Below are 25,000 nucleotides of genomic sequence, written 5' to 3'. Positions count from 1 at the left end.
CACCCCTGCATCCTATTAGTGTATTAGCGTGTCTCCGCAGAAAACACATGTGTGTGTGTGTGTGTGGGTGTGTGGGTCAGTGTGTGTTTGCGTGTGTTTGTGTGTATATGTGTGTGTGTGCATGTGTGTGTGTGTGTGTGTGTGTGTGTGTGTGTGCGGCTGTGTGTGTATGCGTGTGTGTGTGTGTGTTCACCCCTGGTATGTGTTTGCAGTGGAGGCTGGTTGGTCTGTTCCCCGGCTGCGCTGCTCTATCTGCTTTCTGTCACGGCCTCCGGAGAGTGTTGTGATTGAGCGCCTGTGAAAGGGGTGCTGCAGTGGAAGTGGTCGAAACCCTGTCAGCCTCGGCCCTTCCCCTCCCGCCCTGGGCCAGTGCCCGCATCTCTGCGCGCGGAAGCCGGCCTACGCTGCCAAACTTTTCTCAACCCTCAGTGCCGTCCTGCTCAAACTCTTCCATTCAGGCGCGTCCATGCCTGCTGTTTTGGAATATGTGTGTGTTTGTGTGTGCATGTTTTTTTTTGTCTGCACTTTCTGTGCAGGTAAATGTATGTGTTTATCTGTCACTCCTCTGTGAGTGATGGCGTGATATCCTTACCTAAGCTTACCTGCCACCAGATGAAACAGCTGATCATGTCAAGACATTGCAACAGGCGACGCATGACTACGCCAAGGCGATATAATCTGGCTTGTATCCACGTCTAAGACATGTAACATGTTAAGAGAGGATATAGGGGAAGACATTTCCCTGCAGAGATGCGAGAGGCGTGACCGCGCACGGCTGTCACGCACAGCAGACGCGTGACATTTTCAGGTTAATGCAGGAGGACACGTTGCAAAGCTGCCTGGTAGCATCAGGCTTTGAGTGTAATACCGCAGCCATCCGTCAGCTGCTGCTGAGTCAAATGCTTTGTGAGATTATCTGTTCTGGTTGGCTGCACCTGCCTCTGCGAGACAATTTGAAGTTTAGAACGCTCCTGGCTAATTTCTGGCCAATCAGGGCACCTCTTCCCTGATGGGTTAGGGAAAACCATGTTTCCTGTTAATCACATCTGGTCACTCCACGCTATCATCTTAATGGAAGGAGATTAATTTAGATGGAGGTAGCGGAGACTGAGGTTTTATTTTGCAGTGGTTAAATTTGAAAACTGTGCTTTGTTCTGCTGTTTCTCTTTACCACTCTCAAACCCCACCTACAGCCCCTTTAACCCAATAGGAGGACAGCTCATGCTGGTGCTCAAGCGATGACATCATCATCGTCACCATTGCGTTTCAGGTGCGTTTGATTGGCCCCCACCCCGCCCACGGCCGCTCCGCTCTGACCCCCCCCCTGTGGTGTGTTCCCCCCAGGTAGGCTGGTGGGAGAACGGGGCGCTGAGGCTCCGCTACCCGGCCTGGTCCCGCTATGGGCCCTTCCTCAAGCCCCCGGACGACGCCCAGCACCTGCGGGTGGTCACCCTGGAGGAGCGGCCCTTCGTAATCGTGGAGCTGGCGGACCCCGCCTCAGGCACCTGCATCCGGGACTCGGTGCCCTGCAGAAGGCCCCTGAACGCAAGGTCTGGGCCTCAGCTCTCCATGGTTACTGTGTGGGATGTCATGGCAGGGCCTTTGCTCGTACTCGTACTCGTACTCAGGTTGTGTCACATAAGCTTGGCTACGATGCGCCACAGCCTTTCAGGAAACGTTAGCCTGCGCATGATTCTTTATTTTAATACAAATTGAACATCTTGACATTTGAATGTCCCAATGATTGTGCACCACCAGATCCGTTCAGTCATTGTGCGCTCCCTCTGCGTGTCAGTTTCTATTTCCATGCACCTCCATCAATCATTGAATAATGAATCACTGAAAGATATCACATGTCAATATTATGTTGTATAGAGATTTGTAATATCTCTAAGGTCCTAATATGTTATTGTATTTTCGGATTCTCCTGAAACGATATCAAATCTCTCTTCACACACACGTTCACGTGCGTGTACGTGCGCGCGTGTGTGTGTGTGCGTAATTTAAATGTATGTGTTAGTATTATACACAGGGATGAAAGATAATAAAGTGAGCGGTGCAGCCCTCTCCTCCACTCTATCGGAGCGTTAATAAAGGGAGCAGAGACCTGAACCCAAGCCGCCGTCGGCGCGTCAACCTGGCCATCACAACAATCAATCATGTATCAAAACCGGCGCCTCTATAAACGGGCCACCCTGATCGATAGCATATGTTTCCCCAGAGATCCAGGGGAGAATGGCTCAAGGATCTGGAGTAAGGAATCAGAGAGAGAGGGGGAGAGACAGAATGAGAGAGTGAGGCTTTTATAGGTTATCCGTTTCTGAATGGGATGAAAGCACTTAGCCTGCCCAGGCCTGTTAGGAATGTCGCTTAGGGCTAAGCTAAACTACTAGCTCTCTGATCAGTTTACATCCCATCGCATCGTTTTTGACCTTCTCTCTGCCTTCCTCCTCTATCTTTCTGTCTGGTTCACTCTACCATTTCTTTTTTTCTCAATTCCATTCATGTGCTTTTCAATCCATCCCCGCTTACTCTATGCACACGAGCACCAGTCGGTATGACATAATTCCCTCCTCAATGTAATGTGTCTCCTTGCACATGTTTATCCACCTTAACTCTGCACCTCTCCTCTGCTCTGTGCCTTGTGTGTACAGCTCTATCCAAGAGGGCGTGGCCCCCATGAAGCAGTGCTGTAAGGGCTTTTGCATCGATATCCTCAAGAGATTGGCCAAGATCGTTGGCTTCACTTATGACCTTTACCTCGTGACCAATGGGAAGCATGGGAAGAAAATTGATGGAGTATGGAACGGCATGATTGGAGAGGCAAGTTCACTCACCCTTACAATTCTATATGGGCTCCTGTGCATCACTGTGTGTGTGTGTGTGTGTGTGTGTGTGTGTGTGTGTGTGTGTGTGTGTGTCTGTGTGTGTGTGTGTGTGTGTGTGTGTATGTGTGTGTGTGTGTGTGTGTTTGTGTTTGTTTTTGTGTGTGTGTGTGAGTGCGGGTGTGCTGGATTGGGCAGTTTTTTTTACGAATGAGTATGTTTGTGTGTCCTCAAAAGACTGATCTATATGTGTGTTTTCTTTTGTGAATGTATGTGTATGTTGGTTAGTTGGTTGTGTGAGTGTGTGCGACTTTCAAGCATCCTCCTACAGTCACATTTTTAGGCCTGTGTCGATGTTTCCCGGGTAACCAGTTTAACACAATGTGTCCTATCAATCATCACGAGAGTCACGGGCCCATACGTCCCCAACCAAAGGCAACGTTCTGACAGCTGTCATTTATTGTGTACACGCACTCTCACACCCACACACACACACACACGTAAACACACACACACACACACACACAAACACACAAACCTAAACCTAGACCCACACACACCAACACACGTGCGCACACTGAGATCAAACAGGTCTCATGCACACGTGCCATGCGACTACACACAGATGTGGAGAGGCTGTCAGGGGCTTCTGGCGGTGATGCACTAAGTCTTTGCTCTTTTTCTTGACTTTTTGGCGGGGAAACCAGCAGGGGGTCCAGCCAAGACACACATGTTACTGCCTCAGTCTCTCACCCACTCCCTTTGGACATGGATGAAACCGAAACTGGTAGAGTGATTGACGTAAAGGCAAACAGGACTTCGAGTGGGCATACACTCTAAATATACCAACGCAAACATACACACACAGACACATACACACACCAAAACAATCATCCACATGAGCGCACAAGCACACAAACAGCCACAAATGGACGCACATGAAGACACACATTGTTCCCTGGCGGTCACTGTCTCCTGGAAGACCCCCTGCCGTCTCCTAATCCCAGGAGGGACTCGCTAAAGGCCAGTATCTGCGGGATCCGACCTCATCGCGCTCACCGCCACGCTCCCCAGATCCATCACTAGGGCCGGACCTGTCCATCAAGCCGTTGCCATGGAGAGGAACACCAAAAAGTGATTGAAAAAAAAAGGGGGCCAAATGCATTTTATTTCGGGCCCGTAATGTCTCTCTTTTGATCAGATGCTCCAAAGCCCGTCGTCTCTTTGATCAGGTAATCCAGAGAGTTGGCGGAAAGAGAAGTTGCTATGCCGCCGCACGGCTTGGCTCCCTGCTCGTCTACGTTTTTTTCTGCTGACGTACTGTGAAGTGAGAATGTGCCATGTCTAATGTAGATTAGCATTTCAATCCCTCCAGTCAGCACACATCGCTTTCATAGTTTTCTATTATTTTTTTTGGGCGTCTTATAACAGTGCTGAGAGAATGGTGCGCTGAAGCGCGGTGTTTGAAGGGAGGGTCGCCGGGGGCCGTTTAGACGTCCTCCCTTTGTCCCCTTTGTGGATTTAACCAAAGAGGCCTGACCAGGATCGGCTATTTTACCCATTAAGGTCCGGTCAGACATTTTGCGATGTTGACTATCTCTCCGTTGACATTGCAGCTTTTCCACTGTGTTAAGGTTGTGTACAAGAGAGCGGACATGGCCATCGGCTCTCTGACCATCAACGAGGAGAGATCAGAGGTCGTGGACTTCTCCGTTCCCTTCGTGGAGACGGGTATCAGCGTCATGGTCTCTCGTAGCAATGGCACCGTTTCGCCTTCGGCTTTTCTAGGTGAGTCCCAGAGTCAAGGCTCTGATTGCTTAGGGGGGGAATGAAAAATGTCATGAATGTTATACAATTCTAACCTGCATCTGTTTGACAGTAGCTTTGGAATATGTTATGTGTAGTTGATCAGCTGCTGTTGTCCACTTTGTCGTCTTCACTATCATTTCTTGATCGATGCCCATATTAGTCAATGTGTAAAGTGTTTATATATACGGAATAAGGATGGCATTGCCTAATAATCAAGTTATTCTAGTGATGCTGCTGCATTGTGGATATCTTCTCCTAACTACGTTGTCGTGTGTTTGCTGTATTTGTTCACCCCCACAGAGCCCTACAGTCCGGCTGTGTGGGTGATGATGTTTGTCATGTGCCTGACCGTGGTGGCTGTGACCGTGTTCATCTTCGAGTTCTTCAGCCCCGTGGGCTACAACCGCAGTCTCCGGAGCGGAAAGAGTGAGTGATGATCCAAGCTCTCCATATGTCCCCCAGTCTGACGAAGGGCCCCTGAGCTCTCCCCATGTCCCCCAGTCTGCGGAGGGCCCCTGAGCTCTCCCCATGTCCCCCAGTCTGACGGAGGGCCCCGGAGCTCTCCCCATTTCCCCTAGTCTGAGGAGGGCCCCTGAGCTCTCCCCATGTCCCCCAGTCTGACGGAGGGCCCCTGAGCTCTCCCCATGTCCCCCAGTCTGACGGAGGGCCCCTGAGCTCTCCCCATGTCCCCCAGTCTGACAGAGGGCCCCTGAGCTCTCCCCGTGTCCCCCAGTCTGACGGAGGGCCCCTGAGCTCTCCCCGTGTCCCCCAGTCTGACGGAGGGCCCTTGAGCTCTTCCTGTGTTTCCGTCTGACGTGGGGCCCCCTATGTCAGACTGCTCTCCATCAGGCTGTTGGCTAATGGATCAGGCAGGCAAACAACATCAAGCGTCGGCATGGTGACGTTCTTGAAGTGCGATTGACTTTGGGCTTATTTTTGATTTTCCCAGTAATCTTCCCATGTGTGGTCACGCACAGTACTCACTTCCACAATTAGAAACAGGATAGAACACAGTGTCTGTGTGCGAGTGTCGTGTAAAAGTAGCGATGAGCGTTACCTGAAATCAACGGAAAACGGAGAATACCAGAATCCTGTGAAACAGGAAAACAGAGATTTATGTTGCACTGTTTCCTAATGCTTCCATATTGACGCAGCCATATTTTATTCAGCAGCACCGTTTGCACGCATACATCAGCGTGCCTGGCACCGATCGCTCCCTCCCCACCACCTTACTCCTCACTGTGATCGCTGAGCACCGTGACATCTCTCCTCTCTCTCTCCGTTGTCCTCCGTACACGCCGTCTCTCCGTCGCTATCATCTATCACTCATCCTGCTCTTTAGGTCCTCCTTCCTCTTTTGTCTCCGTCTGCTCCTTGCCGCCGTCCTCTGACTGCGGTGCGCCCAGCTCCTTTGGAGCATTGATTTGATTTGTTCTATGTAGTCTAATCATCTGTAAGATCACACGGTAGCATCGCTGAACGCTGCGATGCTCAGAAACGTATCGACTGCGCCCGCGAGAATGGGTGCCGGGGGACCCGGCAGATATTTACTTTCTACAGTATAAGACCTGTGACAAATCATTACAAGGAAACTGTACAAGAGCCCGCTTCTAACTGCCGCAGTGGAACAGTAGTGAACACGTTGTTCCCTGTGTGATGGATAAAGTATTCTCTGCATATGTTAGCTACTGGCTGGAACACAAGAGATGCACCGCAGCCACCTAATAGTCTTGTTTTACACCGTCTCGGTACACACCACTGTATTTACAGGGTCTAGGAACACTCTAATGTTCATTCAATAATCCTTCTGCCACTGAGTTTGTTGTGTAGAACAGCCCCTCCTGCTAATTGAAATATGTGTTTTTTATCAGTAATAGGCATACAATGACTGATTTATTACAGTCAAATACAGGTATCCAATGAGAATATGAACTGTCATTAAGATCTTATTACACATCTTCCTTCCTATCTGCGACAGGATAAAAACAAGATTTGGGTGCAAGCCAGTGGCTGATGAGCCAAGCCAAGCTACTAGTCAATTCTGTCTACTTGTTATGCCCAGCCAAACTACTAATCAATTCCAGAAACAAGCCCAGCCAAGCTATAGTCAATTTAGGCCACTAGCCCAGCAAAGCTTCTAGTCATGTAAAGCTACTAGCACAGCCAAGCATTAGCACATTCCAGCCACTAGCCAAGCCAAGCTACAAATCTATTCAGGCTACTAGCCCAGCCAAGCTAAAGTCAATTCAAGCTACTTGACAAATCAGGCTACTAGTCATTTCAAGCTACTACCCCAGCCTCTATTATCTATTATCACGAATACTCACCCAAGCTAATGGATTACTAGTGCATCTAGTTAGTAGAGCCAAGAGCCAAGCAATTAGTTTACATTTACATTTACATTTAGGGCATTTAGCAGACGCTTTTATCCAAAGCGACTTACAATAAGTGCATTTGTTACAATAAGTACATTTGTCATAAGAAGTGAAACAATATTTCGCTGTCGGTACAGTAAAGATGTTCATAGAACCAAGTGCAAGTATTACAATCGCTAGGCTAACCCATTCCCCGTGTAAAGCAATGATAGCAGCTACTGTAGATGCTACACAATTAAGTACCTTGAATAAGTGCAATGTACAAGTGCCAGGACGTACAACATTCAATGGTGGCTGTGCATTGGTTTCTATGCAGAGTCGAGGTGAACTCTGAACAGGTGAGTTTTGAGTCTTTTGCGGAAGCTGGTGAGCGACTCTGCGATCCTGACATCGGTAGGGAGCTCGTTCCACCACTGAGGTCCCAAAACAGAGAAAAGTTTAGTCACATTACTGTAATGTGTAATTACACATTACACATTGTAACTCACTACTTGTCCAGCTATGCTACTGCTGTTGGCCACTGCTACTCACTCCAACCTCACTTCGGCCTATCGTCCCCTCACCCTGTGCTGTTCCTCTCACTTTATCCAGCCTACCGTCCCCTCACTCTGTGCTGTTCCTCCCAGCCTACCATCCCCTCACTCTGTGCTGTTCCTCCCAGCCTACCATCCCCTCACTCTGTGCTGTTCCTCCCAGCCTACCATCCCCTGACCCTGTGCTGTTCCTCTCACTGTATCCAGCCTACCATCCCCTCACTCTGTGCTGTTCCTCCCAGCCTACCGTCCCCTCACTCTGTGCTGTTCCTCTCACTTTATCCAGCCTACCATCCCCTCAATCTGTGCTGTTCCTCCCAGCCTACCGTCCCCTCACTCTGTGCTGTTCCTCCCAGCCTACCATCCCCTCACTCTGTGCTGTTCCTCTCACAGAGACCGGTGGCTCCACCTTTACCATCGGGAAGTCAGTGTGGTTGCTATGGGCCATCGTTTTCAACAACTCGGTGCCAGTGGAAAACCCCAGAGGAACCACCAGTAAGATCATGGTGCTGATCTGGGCCTTCTTCGCTGTCATCTTCCTGGCCTCCTACACTGCCAACCTGGCCGCCTTCATGATCCAGGAAGAATACATCGACACAGTATCTGGCCTCTCAGACAAAAAGGTATGCAGCTGTGCTCTGTGCATGCCGATCATGAGGAGGAGAGGATGGAGGTTTTTGTGGTGGTGTCTGGAGTCTACCTGTAGACATCCTGAAGCGAGAGCCGCAGCCCACATTTCCCATCTCAGATGAATAAAGTTGATCTTATCTCATCCCTCCTTCTTCCTTAGTGAAAATTATCTGAATTCAATGTCACATTGAATAAAACACTTTGCTAAATACCAAAATAGTAAATAGAAGGCGGAGGCAGGGAAATGTGAAACGGTCGTCAAATCAGGAGTTACTGCAGCGTTTGTTTTGAATAATGTGTGGGCAAATATGGACGCAATAAAATGCCATTTACAATAACTCGATGAGCGTGATTCAGAATATGAAGGAGAGTTGAAAATAATAAAGTCCACAGATTGTTCTCTTGTCTAACGTCTTATTGGCGTGCGTGTTTTAAGGCCCGTCCGGTACACAAGTAGGTCAGACAGCTGGGTGCACAGTCTGCCTGTGTCTCATGGCCCTTCTGTCTTCATTAACCCCTCCCCTCTCCCCGGCGCCCCCTCCCCTCGCGCCACCAGTTCCAGCATCCCGAGGAGCAGTACCCACCTCTCAAGTTTGGCACGGTGCCCAACGGCAGCACGGAGAAGAACATCCGCTCCAACTACCCGGACATGCACCAGTACATGGTCAAGTACAACCAGAGAGGGGTGGAAGACGCCATACACAATCTCAAGACCGGGTCTGTGTTTCAATCCTTCTGTGTGTGTGTCGCTTGATGCTCCATCATGTACTTTTCTTTTCCATTCTGATCTATCTATATTATTTTGCTTGATCTTTTAAATGTTACTCTTCACTTTTGTAACTTAACCAAGACATTTGTTTTCCTGTGCTCTTCTGCACTTTCCGTCCCTGTCTCTTGCTGTCCCTCACTGTCTCTGTCTTTCTCTCTGACTCTGACTCTGTTTCTGTCACTCTCTCTCTCTCTCTCTCTCTCTTAACTTGTCTGTCTCATCCCCACTCTTAACACTCTTTCCACTCCACTCACAGCAGCGCAATCAGCCTCCCCCTCTTCACTTTCTGGAAGAATCTCTATCACCCGCCGCGAGTGTTGGATAATCCCAGTTTTACTTTCTCATAAGACGCTGTCATCACGTCTCTATCCCCACTGCCTTGACACCCCAATTATATCCCAGTGTTAATGTGCCTCCAATCGAGGAACTCTTTCTCCCGCTCTCTCTTTTTTCCGCTCCAGCTCTTTCTTCCTCTCTCAGCACTCCGCTGCTCATATCTTTCCTCTCCGGTCCGCCCTCTGTTCCCTGCCATTTTTTTTTTCTTCTTGGGTCCTCTCTCTTTCGCTCTCTGTTTCTCTTGATCTTTTTCTCCCTCCCAGTGTGTTTTCTCAGTTTGTGTGTATTTAAACTTTATAATCCTCATCACTCTCTGGCTCTCCCCCATGTCTTCTTCCCCCTGAAGTGTGTAAATCTCCCCTGGTCCCTCTTCTCCTGTCACTCTGCTCACAGCACCATATAAATCCTATCACCAGTCTGCCCTGCCTTTGGTTCCACACTCACACACACACACACACACAAACACACGCACACACACGCACACACACACACACACACACACACACACACACACACACACACACACACACACACACACAACACACACACACACACACACACACACACACACACACACACACACACACACACACACACACACACACACACACACACACACACACACAAACATACATGGAAACATACACACACAAACAGAAAAACACAGAAACACAAACATCAGATGCACACATATGCCGGAAAACTCATGCACACATATGAACATGCATGCATACACACTCACACAGAAATACACATACACATACACACACACACACACAAACACACACACACACACACACACACACACACACACACACACACACACACACACACACACACAAACAAACACTCACACTCACGCTCATATACTCACCCTCACTCTCACATTCACACACATACTCAGAATCAGACTCACTCTCACACTCAGACTCACACTCACTGATACAAATACTGCCTCCTTATCCCTCCCTTACTCAGAGTTCTCCCTCTGAATCCTGAATTATTTTTCCACTGCCAAGCAGGCTGTACGATTCATCACATTCCCCTTTTCCTTGTCATTATTTAACTTTGCCTTTCCCGTCACCCCCCCCCCCGCGTCCTCCACTGCTCCCTGCCTCCCCTGAGCTCCCTCCCTGTCTCTCTCTCTCCCTCCCTCTCCCTCACTCTCTCTCTCTCCCTCCTTACTCTCTCTCTCTTACTCTCTCTCTTCCTCACTCTCTACCTAGCTCTCTCACTATCTCTCTCCATATCTCTCTCCCTCCCTCTCTCCCTTACTCTCTCTCACCCCTTACTCTCTCTCCCTTACGCTCTCTCCCTCACTCTCTCCCTCTCACCTTATCGCTCTCCCTTTCTCCCTCCCTCTCTCTCTCTCCCACTTACTCTCTCTCTCCCTTCCTGTCTCTCTCTCTGTCTCTCTCTCTCTCGCTCTCTCTCTCTCTCTCTCCCCCTTACTCTCGCTCGCTCTCTCTCCTATTAATGATGAATGAATCTCCCTTAATCCCTTACAGGAAGCTGGATGCGTTTATTTATGATGCTGCAGTACTGAACTATATGGCCAGGAAGGACGAGGGTTGTAAGGTAAGGAAAAATCGGGGTGCACACCTCTTACTTTCAGAGGACTCAGTCTTAGTGCTCATTCTCAACATATTAGAACTGGTCAACGCCTCATTTCAATGTCCATGCTGCGCTCATGTGTGTCTTCTCAGTGAATCGCTATTGCTATCTCTGTCTGGCCTATAGATAGATAGAGGTCTGTTTGTGTTCTCTTCCAAGGTGATGACCATAGGCTCGGGGAAGGTTTTTGCCACCACAGGCTACGGTATCGCCCTGCACAAGAACTCACGCTGGAAACGTCCTCTTGACCTGGCCCTGCTGCAGCTGGTGGGAGACGGTGAGGAGGGGAGTGTGGGGGGGGGGGGGGGGGGCGGTCGTGAGGGGAGGACTTACCGAGTGTGTGGAAGAGCTGGTGGTGCTATTTTCATCTTTCTGTTACTTCGAAAGCGTTGTACCAACAACTTGTGCAGTTGTTCAAACTGGGCATAACCCATGCCTCCCCCCTCCCTCCTTTTTTGTTTTGTGACCCATCCATCTCTGTTTTCCTTCCCCCTCCCCCCATTTTGTTCACACCTAACTGGCTGGGAGAAAGCAACTGGATTTATGTTATGCGCCTGCTTGTTGCTGAGGAGAATGTGCCCAGCCTGCACGCTGCTGCTTACATAGTCATCACAGATAACTTGAGGCAGGCCGGGAGGCAGAGGCAGTGTGAGGAAAATAACTGAACAGAGACGAGTCCAAATAAATCCATGTTTCAAAATATTTAAAAACAGCAGCTACAGAAGCAGGTAGGAACCAGACATGAAGCAGATCCGATAATTAAATCCTTTATAGAGCTAGGTGGTATTAAGATGCTATGTTTGTCTAGCACTCGTACAGCTGTAGAAGATAATTATGTACGAGTCACAGTGTGTGTGTGTGAGTGTGTGTGTGTGTGTGTTTGTGTGTCTTTGTTTGTGTGTTGATACAATGTGTCACACAGAAATAGAGGGACAGCGCGAAAATCTGTTTTTAGCTGTGCTTGTCAGAACACTAATGCTTAATTGTAATTTTGCATGGTCAGTCACTCACACACAAACACAGACACTTTCAGACACGCACACACACATACACACACACACACACACACACCATGTTTGTCTCAAGAGAACACCCCTCGTTTGGCTTGCTCATGCTTTAAATCGGCTTTGCGAGGACGCAAAAGACAAAGGCCTTTAGCTGATTCTGGCACACACACACAAACACACACACACATTCAGCATCAGCTGCTTACACACTGATAATACCAATTTCATACACCAATCTAATAAATAGCTTCAGCATCTGCATTGCCAGAGAATCTAGTGATGACATCACCCTGTATCAGTATGTAAACATGTCTCTGTTAATGACTCTGTGGGCTGGCAGTGAGCTAGGCTAGCCCTAGCCCTTGCTAGCTCCCATAGCCTGCTACATCATCGGCTGTAGCTGCAGGCCTTTGAGGAGGGGCAGACTAGACGGATCCAGTTAGAGGCTGCTGTTGAATACAGAGGTTCCAGGTAATAGAAGGGTGATATTGAAGTGGATTACAGAGGAGGGGGAGGGCGGCTGAGGGAGGGGGTGGGGGGATTAGCTTGTATGGGATTGAAGGGGGCTCACATTCATGGTGGCTCAAGGGGCCACACCTGTGCAATTGCCGCTCGGCTCTCAGAGAAATGTCTGTGCGGCGCACCTGCGGCCCGGGCTCTGTGGCGTCTCCCCCTTGTCCTTCCGGGTGGAGGTATATACCGTCTTACAACCGCATTAGTGAAGGGATGTAAGGGGAAAATCAGCAAATGCTTTTGGAGTTTTTCAATCTAGAGAGTGTTTTGTTGTGCTTGTTGTTGCCCGCGGTGATTCGAAAGGAAGCACTACCAAATGGTCCATTGATCTGTCTACAAGCGGCGCTGGGATAGAGACACTAGTGCTGACGAGCAGAGTTTCCCACCTCGCAGCGCATCAGACCCGCTTCGTCCTTTTTTGCACGGCGTCAGGATTTTTGATTCCGAGAATGTGTTATTCCAGCGGTTCCCTTAACACGTCTCATAGTGACAGGCAAAAAAAGAGATAGAGAGGACGAGAGATAGAGAATAAACCAAAGCACTACCGTAATTATTAAGGGCATGAATGTGACCCCGATTTGAGAACACTGTCATGTTTATATATTAAATGAAACAAAATGAAATATAAAGACAGGAGGTGTGTTGCAACTCCGGTCTGTCTTGCGGTTGGGAAACCTTGGCAATTGCATGTGAAGAAGCGTACGGTTGGTGAGAAATAAGGGTATTTTATACAGGTCCACTGCTCAGAAACCAAGAGGCCTTGTGTGTCCGGACACGTTTAGCACGACACAATGAAGGAAATGGATGCTTAAACAGATCTCTGAACGGTCTCACGCACACCAAAGGAAGCAGAAATGCATGGACCAGCATAAAGCACAAAGAGGCATGGTGCATTCCTAGACTGCATGGCCCCGTGGTGGCCGTGTGACCTGAGCAGTCCCAGGGAATCGACAGCTGAGGGGATGAGCACCGCCTGCACAATGCTCTGATGAAGTCAGAGAGCCAAGGAGTGAGAAGGGAGGCCATAGAAATGGAAGAGGTTGGGGGGGGGGGGGGATTGAGGATAGGAAGTGAATCACTGGAAGTCAAGTGGGAAGGGAAATTCCAGGAGCTGAGCCAGAGATAATGTGAGGGACTTCGGCGAGGAACTCGTCAAGTCAGGGACGGATGTAGGGCTTTCTGTTCATCTAAATCCTTCACTCACACATGCTCTTCAAATATCCCCCCCGGCCCCCACCCCACGACCACACACACGAGACGCCTCCCATTGAATGGTACGTTGTCGATTTGACCACTGACAAGATGGAGCTTCAGCAGTGCATGCATTCAGCTGTGCAATGTGTGTTTGTGTGTGTGTGTGTGTGCACGTGTGTATGTGTGCGTACGCGTGTGTAGGCGTGCGTCTTGGCCGAATCGCAGCCGCTGTCACGCAAATCCGCCAGTGAGCTGCCTTTGCACCGCGGTCCATCTGTTGCTCCTTCTCCAAGTCACAGCTGATTGGCTAATGGTGTTCTACAGCAGATACATTAGCCACATCACTCAGATGACTGATTCGGCTTCATCTGAACCATGCCAAGCACGCCTAATGATGCCACAAGATGAAACGCCAGTGTGCCGCTAGCAGCTGCGGCGCCCCGGCAGACTGCAGGGCATAGTTGAATGCAGACCCCCCCCCCCCCCCCCCCCCCCCATCCCCTGTGGTTTTCAGACGCTGGCTTTTTCTAAACTCTGCCTCGCCTGTTTGACCTGGAGTGCCTCAGAAGCTGGTGTTGCAGCATGTAACAGTGTGAAGTGCGGCAGCTCGGCCGGCCTCAACACAAGCACAACCGGCTGCGCTTCCTCCTCCTCCTTGGCCTCCTTATTGGTGTAACCTGTAGCACACATTTCGACATTGGTCGGGAGAGCGCGCCTCCTTCATCCCGCGGTTGAACCGCGACGCCATAGCCTCGGGCTGTCCAGCGCTATGATTATACCCGCATCCCCTCCGCAGCCAATCACAGGCCGACTTGATCGAGTAAGCAACTTCTGGTGGTTTGCAGCGCTGAGAATCCCTGAAACCCACAAGAGCTTACGGTGGTGATGGACATCCTGACCATCCCCGCAGCACAATTAAATGATTATGATCTCCTTCCTGCTCTTCTCTGTCCCTTCCCCTCCATAGCCGTAGCCCTGTTCTCCTTCTGTTCTGGTGCTCTCTCTCTTTCTTCACACATCTTTTCCTCCTTTTAAAAACGCACTCATTCTCTTTAAGATGAGTAGGGGTCCCCACTGTTTATTATAATGACACAATCTCAGCCCCTCTCGCTCCATCTCTTTCAATCCCCTTACTCTCTTCCCCCCCCCCCCCCCCCAACACACATTTCCCCTGACACGTTTCTCCACCAGAGGAAGAGCACGGCTGTTCTCCACTCTCCCTCTCTCCTCTAAGTCTTTGTTTACTCACTGCTCTCTCTCTCTCTCTCTCTTTCTCTCTCTCTCTCTCTCTCTCTCTCTCTCTCTCTCTCTCTCGCTCTCGCTCTCTCTCTCTCTCTCAGCTGAGCCCTCAAAACTCATTGTGGCTGGCTCTGTGGAGCCCCACATCCGTCCCGTCGGCCCTCTCCTCGTGCCTCCTCCTCCCTCCCCTCTCAGAGCCGCTGCTGCCCACCCGCTCCTGCTTTACTCATTTACTGCGAGTTACAATGTTGAGATTAGGTTGTCTGGGCCATTTTGCTCTCCAGTGCTGCTTCATTGTTTTAGACTCTCTCTCTCTCCCTCCCGCTTTTGCTGCCTCCCTCTCTTTCCTTGTACTTTCGGCCTCTTTCCTTTCTGAAACACGGGTGCCTTTATCATTATTGACCTCTGACCTTGGCCGGTTGATGGACTAACAGAGAGCCTCAAGACCTTTCCTCCCCAGCTAATTATACCCACTCCATGCCCCCACCGCCTCTTCCTCTCCCGCTCTCTATTAACCTTGAAGTAACCCAACAACACACACAGGCTTCCCTCTGCTAAAGTTCCTAACCTTGATTCCTCTTCTTGTCCAACATAAATCCTCTCCACTCTCGCCCCTTCACTCCCGCCTTCTCACTCTCCTCTCTCCTGTCCCCTCCCCCATGCCCTCCCCCTCCCTCCCTCTTCCCCTTTCACCCCGTCCATTACCCCCCGCCCTTTCTTCCGCCCCTCCACCCTGTGCTCCCTTGGTCCCCGGGTCTCCAGATGAGATTGAGATGCTGGAGCGCCTCTGGCTGTCGGGTATCTGCCACAACGACAAGATCGAGGTGATGAGCAGCAAGCTGGACATCGACAACATGGCGGGGGTCTTCTACATGCTGCTGGTGGCCATGGGCCTCAGCCTGCTGGTGTTTGCCTGGGAGCACCTGGTCTACTGGAGGCTGCGCCACTGCATGGCGACCAGCTCCGGCAAGCTGGACTTCCTCCTGGCCATCAGCAGAGTACGCTTTTACAATTATTATTATCAAGTTTGTGTTGTATTACTTAGCTGTGTGTGTGCGTGTGCGTGTGTGTGTGTGTGTGTGTGTGTATGGATCCTTTTGTTTATGCATGATTCTTCTTGTGCTTTCTGTTTGTTTGCATATGCTATACTAAGTGGTACATAACTACACACACAAAAAACACAACCCCACAAACACACATAGAGAAACACAGGCCATTCCAGCACACACGACTCCTTTTTTCTCCATATTTTACATTTGCATACTTCAAATTATGACTTGGTGCCATCTGTTCTTCTTGACCTCTACGTTTGTGTTTGTGTGGGCGTTTTTGTCTGTGTATGTTTTTATGTGCGTGTTTATGTGGGTGAGTGAATGTGTGGTATCATATATGAATATCCGTCATTACATTCACACAAACAGAAACACAGACGCAGTGTCTGTGTTTGTGTGTGCTCACTCATGCCTGTGTGTTTCTCCTGTTTTACCTGTTTGTGTCCTTATCTGTTTCCCTCGTGTTAGAAATTGTGAAGACGAGGGTCAATCCAATCCCTCTCAGTCAACTGTGGAGATTAATTTAAATTAAATTCTGCTCACACCCTCCAAAGAAGTAACCTCTGATGTGTGCGCTTTTTGCTGCTTTGCAGATAATACAATGTAGCTCTTGTTATACTGTATGTATGCATTCAATGTCATTAAAGAGGCACGTCCTTCAATTTCTCAAAAACAATATGATGGAGCGCTTAAGGAGAAAAATGAACCACAAATTGATTCTGCAAACTCTTCGTGATTGTATCTCTGTATTTCCATTTTTCCGCTTACCATCTTTTTCGATGGCTGTGCACAACTGTTCTGTTGGCAAACCGTTTCTGAACCTGGTGATAAGCAGTGTGTGTTGTCTTTGTGGACCTTCCCTGTCCTTTAACACTGATGTGTAAGATCCGCTTTCCTCCCCTGGTGTTCGTGCATCATGTCGTAGCAGCAATGTCACCGCACGGCCAATATAGATCCGTCCTATGAGGGGATCGACGAGCGACGCATGATCAATCGTGTGCTTTTTTTTACGCATGTCTTTTTTTGATACATCTCAGGGCATGTACAGCTGCTGCAGCTTTGAAGACGAAACCACACCGGGGGGCGCTAAGTCTCTGCCTCATCACCACGGGGCCATGGTGGCCATGCCGCCGCAGCAGCACGTGGTCAACACTTCCGTCAGCAACCAGGCCATCGCCATGGCTCAGCAGCAGCAGGTACAGCAGCCCCAGCAGCAGCCACCACAGCCCGTCTACAAAACCCCGCTCCCAGGGTCGCCTCCCACTGTGGTGCACACCGGGACCTCGCTGGGTCCGCCCATCACCCCGCTCGCTGGGGCGCCGCTTCCCTGCAGCACCTTCCTTCCGCGGCCCGACCGCAGGCTTGCTGTGGTGGATCGCTGGAGGTTGCCCAAGTCTGCTACCGCCACCAACCCCATGGCTGTGGTGCGGGGGCCGGCCATCCCGGACATGGGCCCCTTTTCTCAAAAAGTGCCCCCAAACTGGGCTCCGACTGCTGGAGGGGGTGGGGGGCTAGATGGCTATAAGAGATATTATGGTCCCATTGACCCTGAGGGACTGGGGCCCTGCATGGAGCAGCAAGCAGGGTCCCAGACCCCCAAGACTATACCAAGGGGCCACCCCCAGCCCCCTCCAGCCAGTGTGGCCTTCTACTCAGAGAAGGGCATGGACCATGGATTGGGGAAGAGGGTGGTGGGAGGTGGCGGTGGAGGTCAGGGGAAAGGGGTCGCTAAGCCTCTGGGCACTCCCAGACTGCCTGCTAAGAGCCAGGCCCCTCTACCTCCTAACCCCCCGCTGCCACATCCCTCTCCCCCTCTCCCCTCATCCTTCTGGAGGAAGCGCAGGCCAAAGAAGCCCAAGGAGCCTGGGGGCCCTTTGTACGAGAACATTCTACCCCTGGGGCGGAGGGGAGGAGGGAGGGACGGAGTGAGGGACGGAGGAGGGAGGAGGGCACGCCCCCTCTCTCCTCCTCTCTCACTCCCCGTGCCCGTTCCCCTCAGCCCCTCCTACACCGCGCCCTCCCCCTCGGCCTCGCTGCCGTACACCTCCACCTCCTCCTCCTCCTCCGACACCTCCACCACCTCCACCTCCTCCTCGGCCTCCTCCTCCCGCTCCACGTCGCCCACCTACTCCTACAGCTCCTCGCGGAGCACGCGGGACCGGGCCGGCGGGATGGACGGAGACGAGGACGAGGACGAAGACGAGGAGCTGACGGAGGAGTCCAGCCTGCTCCTGGGGAGGGGCAGGGACAGGGAGCGCTCGGCCGTCCGACCGCGCTCCTTCAGCCAAGGCCGCCTGCCCCCGCCCGTACCGCCCCGCAAGCCCCGGACCTCCTGGGGGGACAGGGAGGCGGGCAGGCAGGACCGCGAGAGGGAGAGAGGGGGGAGCCAGCTGTCCCAGCTGCAGGAGTGGTGGGCCGGCTGGAGCGAGAGGGAGCGGGACCGGGGCGGTACCGGGGGGGAGACGGAGAGGCAGAAGAGGGAGAAGAAGAGGAGGAAAGACAAGGAGAAAGAGAAGAAGAAAAAGAAGAAGAACAAAAAGCGGAAAAAGAGGGAGGAGAGGGAGAGGGAGCGAGAGAGGGAGAGGAAGCGGCGGAAGGTGAAAAAGAAGATGAAAAAGGCGATGAAAACCAAGAAGAGGAAGAAGTCCATCGGAGGCAAGCGCTCGGAGCCCGAGGAGGGGGATGGAGAGGCGGGGAGGGAGGGGGACGCCGAGGGGGACAGGGAGGGCGGGCTGCAGGACTACTCCTCCTTCTCCACCCAGTACCGGAGCTCCTTCGGGGAGAAGGGCCGCGACACCGGCTGGGAGGGCGAGCGAGGCCGCAGAGAAGGGGCGGGCGAGGAAGGGAACGACCGGGAAGGGGAGGACGGCGTCCGGAGCCGGCGGCCCAAATCCTCGCACTCCCGCCGTCGAATGCCCAGCAAGCGCTACCCCAACCTCAACAAGCTGCCCGCCTCCGTCAAGTTCTGGGTGACGGGCAACACGGGCGCCGAGGACGCCACCGCCACCCCCACCTGCCTCCACCCGCTCCTCCCGTCCGCCAAGCGGCGGAGGAGCGGCGAGTCGGGCCGGGGGGACGAGGGGGGCCGGGGCGGCGAGCGGCGGCCCCTGCTCACACACTTCGAGAGGGACCGGACACCCACGCGGGAGGGGCCGTCCTACCAGGAGTGGGACTCGGAGGACGAGCCGGGGGCCGAGGGGGACGAGGACGAGGACGAGAGGGGCCGCATGGGGGGGCGCGGGGAGGAGCGGGTCAGGAGGGGGGGCGGCCGCGGCGCCGTGTCCGAGTCGGAGCGGGACAGGGCTCGGGCCGAGGAGAGCTACTCCGACGAGGGCTCGTCGGGCGAGTTCGGCCGCTTCGAGCGGTACTGGGACGAGGGCGCGGCCGCCGGAAGCTCGGGCATCGGGGGCATCGGTGGGGGGGGCTGGTTCTTCGGGACGTATCCCTCCAGGGAGAAGGGGGGCAGCGTCAACAGCCGGGACGACTCCCTGCTGGGGACCCGGGCCGAGGGGTGGGTCGGGGGGGACTTCTGGAGCACGGGGCCCGGCGTGGGCTGGGGGTCCGGGGGAGGAAGTGGAGGGCTGGGCTCCCAGTGGCCCCAGCCGCCCACCGCCCTCCCCCCACCGAGACGCTACTGGTCCATGGACAAGATCCCCATGAAGGGAGACAAGAAGAGCGGCGGGGTCAAGGGCAGGGGCCGGTCCCGGGACAGAGGGGAGCAGGAGGCAGGCGGCTCCACCCTGTGCTCCTGTAGCCTGTACCCACACCCCCACCCTTACCCGCACCCCCACAGCCGCTCTCACGCCTCCCAGTCCAGGAGGGGACCCACGGCCCTGTCCCACAGCCAGGAGGAGCTGCTCCCCCACTGCCACAGCTTCAGCGGGGGGATCCGCCCCAAGCCCCTGCCTCCTAAACCGGAGCCCGGCCAGGCCAAGTCATGCAGCCAGTCCAACCTCAGCCTCAGCGCACAGCCCTCGGACCACCCCCCCCCAGCCATCGCCCTCGTCCCCCCAGCAGGCCGCCGTGCCGCCCTCCTCCCTGCCAGTGCCCATCCCCCCTCCGCCCACCTCCTCTTCCATCTCCGCCTCCTCCGGGGGAGGCATGGCGGGCCCGGGACAGGCTCAGGCGGCGGCGAGCGCTAAGCTCCAGTACCAGAGACTGCGTTCGGTGCCCCAGCCCCGGCGCTTCTACTCCCCTCACCTGCCACTCAAAGCTAAGAGCCTGTGCTCCCGGCGAGGCTCCGCCCACTTCTCCAGCCTCGAGAGCGAGGTATGACAGGGGGAGACGAGAGAGGGAGACGCGCCAGCAGTCACCACCACACCCGCAAACACCACCACCACCACCGCCTCCGCCTCCGCCTCCGCCGCTGCTGCCGCCGGCGACGATGACGACCGCCCCAAGGGTGCCATGGCAACAGCAGCCATGGGTGACACAGACGTGGCTGCCTTGGCGACCAGAGATGATCAATTGGCTGCCAGCGCCGGCGGGACTAATGAGTCGGCCAGTTGTGCGGCCGGCAGTGGCGTGGCTCTGTGCCAGAGGGGCGCCGGCTCGGTCCAGCGCTCCCTAGTGCGCGTCCTGGTGAAGGCGACCATACGGCGCCACACCACTGTGACCTACATCCGCCTGGGCGGGGCCCGCGACCAGGGCGGGGCCGTGGGGGCGTCGCCGCGGGCAGGGGCTCCGGAGCTCCTCCTCCGCTCCGAGCTGAGCTTTGTGATGTCATCGTCGGTCCTCCTCTCCTCCCCGGGTCACAGCTAAGGATCGGAGTATCCCCGACCTGTGAGTAATGATGTCATGTTTACACTGACGCACACACACACACACACACACACACACACACACACCCAAGTACACAATACAGTGTGCATACATGTTTCTACATATACATATACATCTATACATATACATATATATATACTGCATATGTATGTATGTGTAGATATATATGTGTATGTAGGTATATCTAAACACACATAGCCACGCACACATGCAGAGCCAGACAGGCTCTTATTGTCTCCCTCCCTCTGGCTCCTCTGAGAGAACACTCCCTGCTGGTCCTGGAGATGCCACTGATTGGCTCATAGACTCTGGTTCCATGGCGTCATCGATTGAGAGCTGGGTCCCGATATATGTCTTTTTGAACGGAAACCGGTGGACCGCAGCTCCACGGTGTTGGGGGAGACTGCCTCCTCTCTCTCTCTCTCTCTCCTGCCATTTTTTTGTAAAATCGGTTGATATAAAAGCAATGCAGTCACCCAACCCATGCACACACACTGTCTGCCGCTGTTCATCTCTTTGCTGGGGGGGGGGGGGGGGGGGGGGGGGAGGCTGTACGGACAGTGCTACTCACACACCCCCCCCTCCCAGTCCCCTCCCTTTTGACCTCATGATATCATCAGACCCATCTAGCTCTACCCCAGAACCCACCTATATGAGATGTCACGTTTTGATTAAAGCCCTTTTAACTCTGACTCCGCCCTGAATGGTACCGTCCTCCCGAGGAGGATCCCGCCTGCTGACCAGCGGCCCGGTCCAGAACTCGGTCAGAACACGCGAACGGTGGACCGGCTCTATGACATCAAAAGTATTTGAACAACAAACTGAACTTCAGAAGAAAAACGACAATAAGAACAACGCGAGAAAAGACATGTAGCAAACAGTTTATTTTTCCTGTCTGTATTCATTTGTTTCTTACTCTTTTCTCTCCAAACCCCTTGTTTTCTATTCTCTCTATCTATATAGTGCTCTCACTGTGTTAGTTGTTTAAAGGAAGGGGAGGCTGGTTGTGGCTGGTGTTGGCATTGGGATTAGTCCAAAATAACATGCCAAAAGAAATACTCATTGTAATTGCATTTTTCAATGACGTGCGCTCATTATATTATGTCAACATTGGAGCAATACATGAATCTCTTCTCATTTAAGTACAGAAAAAAAGTATCATTGTTGCAATATCTACAATTGGCACTAGATGGCTGCCTAATATTCAAATAAGTTTGAGAAAATATTGTACGAGATGTGTGGATTCAAATAACCTTGGCTGTGCATCAGTGAGCGTGTTGCAGCTGAGGATGTGGCTACACACTGTGCTGGAGTTGACAGTTTGGATTAATGCAAAGGTATTATGCAGAGTTGAACCACGAACGCTGGCTTGTAACGGCTAGTTGATGCCGGTGCACCGGTCCGGCTGGGCAGACAATACATACAAACTAGAGAGAAGGGGGAGGTTTTCTGAAGCACAATGGGTCATTGCATCTCTCAGACATGCATGCCATACTGTTATGCAAACTGTACAGGCTCAAACATCTTTGTGGACATCCAAGCTACCCGTTAACCTAGTGTTGCTGGGAGGGACACTGAAATACTTCTTAGTCAGGGTTCCAATAATTCTAAATATCACAGTCAGCTAGGTTGGGAACAATATTTGAACTTTGGCTGTTTTCTTTTCCCGGCAAATAAGACTAAATAAACTGTGAATTTTAGAGTTCCAATTTCATTACTATTTTTAGGGTCTGACTCATGGTTATAAATTCCTGTTATCAAAAACATCAGATGACTGTTTATCTTTCAGCAATATATCTCCAATGTGACAGGGAACCTTCTAGCATCTGAAAGATTGTAAGCGCACAGTGTTTCTCCTTTTTCTGTGACACGGCGTCAGTGTGTCAGATGCTCCACAGCGATTTTTCACTATTCTTTAGTCCTCCACACCTCTGCTCTGGGCTGACTCATGTCATTATTACACACGGCCAATGTGATCGTTGGTATCATTGTCACCGTCAACACTGGGAGCTGTGCTTAGAGCCATCTATTGCCTGAACTTTAATCCAATGTTGGTGTAGGTGTCACACTCCCTAGGGATGACTCACTATCCCGGTACGGTGGGCCTACTGCTGTCCATAGAACCTCACAGTGTCTCTCTAAGACAAGGCCAGCCGCAACACAGCCCTCCTTCTGTCCTAGTTGAATGTAGCTTTGAGATGATGTAGCAAAAGTAGACTTACTTTTTAGAATTTGTAGCTTATTTTGGATGCTGATGTCGGTGGGGTAGGGGCGGGCTGGTGGCGATCGGGGAGGGGGAGGGGGGCATTGTGAGGGACTGTTGTTGTGAATGTGCATGTCGTCATGATCCAAGGCTTGGACGACCTTCTGAATTTCCCATGAAATACTTTTTACTGAGAGCAGACTGTACTTTTTCTTCAAACGGAAATCCTTCTTCCCTCAATCTATTTTTGGGGGACATTTTTAAAAACTATAACTTTGTTTTGCGGAGAAATGCTTTTGCTGTTTTTTTTTGCCATTTCCTAGAAAGCCCCCCAGATCATGCATGTTTAGCCGAATTAAATAACGTAGGGTGCTCTTGGCCGGAAGGTTGTGTGATCCAACTGTAGTCGAGGCTTAGAAACAAGGGCAGCCATTTTTCATTGGTGAAAAAAAAGAATACAACTTTTTCTCTGAAGCCCAACAGTGGAAATCATGGAAATATAGGTTGAATGTTTCCTGCCCAGTAGAACAGAGTCATTTTCAACCGATCAGCAGGGCTATAACCTGGTGTGTCACTGGACATCATTGAGTTCTATTGAGGCGCTAATACTTAAGTCTGTGACTGCATGAACAGAAATGATTATTTGAAAAAAAATACCTGTAGTTATTTTTTATTTGCTGAGAAAAAATAATATATTAATATATACTATGTTTTTTGAGAATGTACCATGTTAAACTGTGATTTAACTGAGATATTTTATTGACCATTGTATTCAATTTTCATTTGAATTCTATAATTTATCTATAAAGAAATATATATGTACAAATAAATATATACATATATATGTACAGGTATATATAGATATATATGAGTTAAGTTTGGTATACTTGGAGGAAGTGTTAGATTAATAGTTTTAAATGTTTTAGCTTTGTAGCAATTCTAGACACTGAAATAATTTTTGAATTTGGATTCCTCCTATATGACTGTGAAGACATTAGTGCCTGTGACAAAAAAAGAGAAAAATCTTAACTCTATCCATTTATTTGTATCTACTATAGCTATCAGTCTGTCATTCCCAACAAACCATTCAACAGCTCAGTTTATCATTATTTTAATTTAATTTATTTATTAAAATGTATCCATTTTAAATTTTCCGTTCCATTTACTTTTATTTTATTCTTTATTTTCTCTCTTAATCTATGTTCCCCTTACCTAATCAAGTAAAATCAAAGTAGTATGTCTTCAAGTTAACCATAAACACATTCGATTATATATTATCTTTCAGTCACAACTTTAATTCCAGATCTTAATTCAGATATCTGAAATGTTGTTTTTTTCTCCCCCTGGTTATTTTCTTTGAAAAAAAAAAATATTACTCTGTCTGTCTCTCACTTAGCAAAAAACAGAGACCAGTAGATACTGTGTTCTTGCTCCTTTTGACTGATTGTGGATGACGATGATCAAAGAATCGATTGATGAAGTATTTCATGAACAATGTGACTATTCCTGAGGTGACTGAAGTGTGTATCTGACGACCATGCCACTGTAGCACGTCCGGGCTGTACTATACCACCAGCCGGCAAACGGGGGCCCCAGTTGCTATGGTGTTGCCATGGTTCTCTCATGGTGTTGCCATGGTGTCTCCTCTGCACCACCACCACCTGGTGCCTGCTGGGTAATATAGCATAATGTCCTTCACTTTACCCCCAAGCATTGGTCCCAGGTTCCGCTCGCCCCCCCCTCCCCCCTCCCCCTCGAGCCCTCCCCACCCCAGCCAGTCAGAGCCCTAATCAATGATCAATGGGGAGTATTTTTATTTTTTTTATTTAATAAGAAAAGCATGTACCTTGGGCCAGTGGTGGGGGGCGACATGGTGATGATGTGGTTGTTACTCATACTGACCGAGTAAAGAGCTGGATTGGTCTGGACCGTCAACATGGTGCTCCACCTCCACCAGTCATCACGCGGTGCGCTGCTGCATTGCATGTTTGTCTTGGCTTCGAATCAATCAGCAAAGTGTAGCAGGTGAACGTCATTGTCCTTGTTTGGCTCAGGATGTACACACTGCTGCTGTTGCTGCTGTGTGTGTGTGTGTGTGTGTGTGTGTGTGTGTGTGTGT

General features: G+C 51.1%; 1 protein-coding gene across 1 annotated transcript in view; it reads left to right on the top strand.

The window, feature by feature from the left end:
- grin2db (glutamate receptor, ionotropic, N-methyl D-aspartate 2D, b) overlaps window positions 1-20,171 on the top strand; it is a gene marked incomplete at both ends in the record, with an annotated part of 33,154 nt that extends 12,983 nt beyond the window's left edge. The window contains 11 exon segments of the mRNA XM_079740305.1: window positions 1,345-1,550; window positions 2,655-2,823; window positions 4,460-4,613; window positions 4,935-5,060; window positions 7,936-8,165; window positions 8,729-8,893; window positions 10,790-10,855; window positions 11,051-11,168; window positions 15,607-15,842; window positions 16,934-19,893; window positions 19,895-20,171. Of these exon segments, the coding sequence (XP_079596431.1) occupies window positions 1,345-1,550; window positions 2,655-2,823; window positions 4,460-4,613; window positions 4,935-5,060; window positions 7,936-8,165; window positions 8,729-8,893; window positions 10,790-10,855; window positions 11,051-11,168; window positions 15,607-15,842; window positions 16,934-19,893; window positions 19,895-20,171 (4,707 nt within the window).
- Window positions 20,172-25,000: the final 4,829 nt, after the last annotated feature.

The sequence above is a fragment of the Pollachius pollachius genome (assembly GCF_949987615.1).
Source record: "Pollachius pollachius genome assembly, chromosome: 1".
NCBI classification, from domain to species: domain Eukaryota; kingdom Metazoa; phylum Chordata; class Actinopteri; order Gadiformes; family Gadidae; genus Pollachius; species Pollachius pollachius.
Note: the sequence above shows the minus strand (reverse complement) of the source record. Positions and strands in the feature narration are given on the sequence as shown.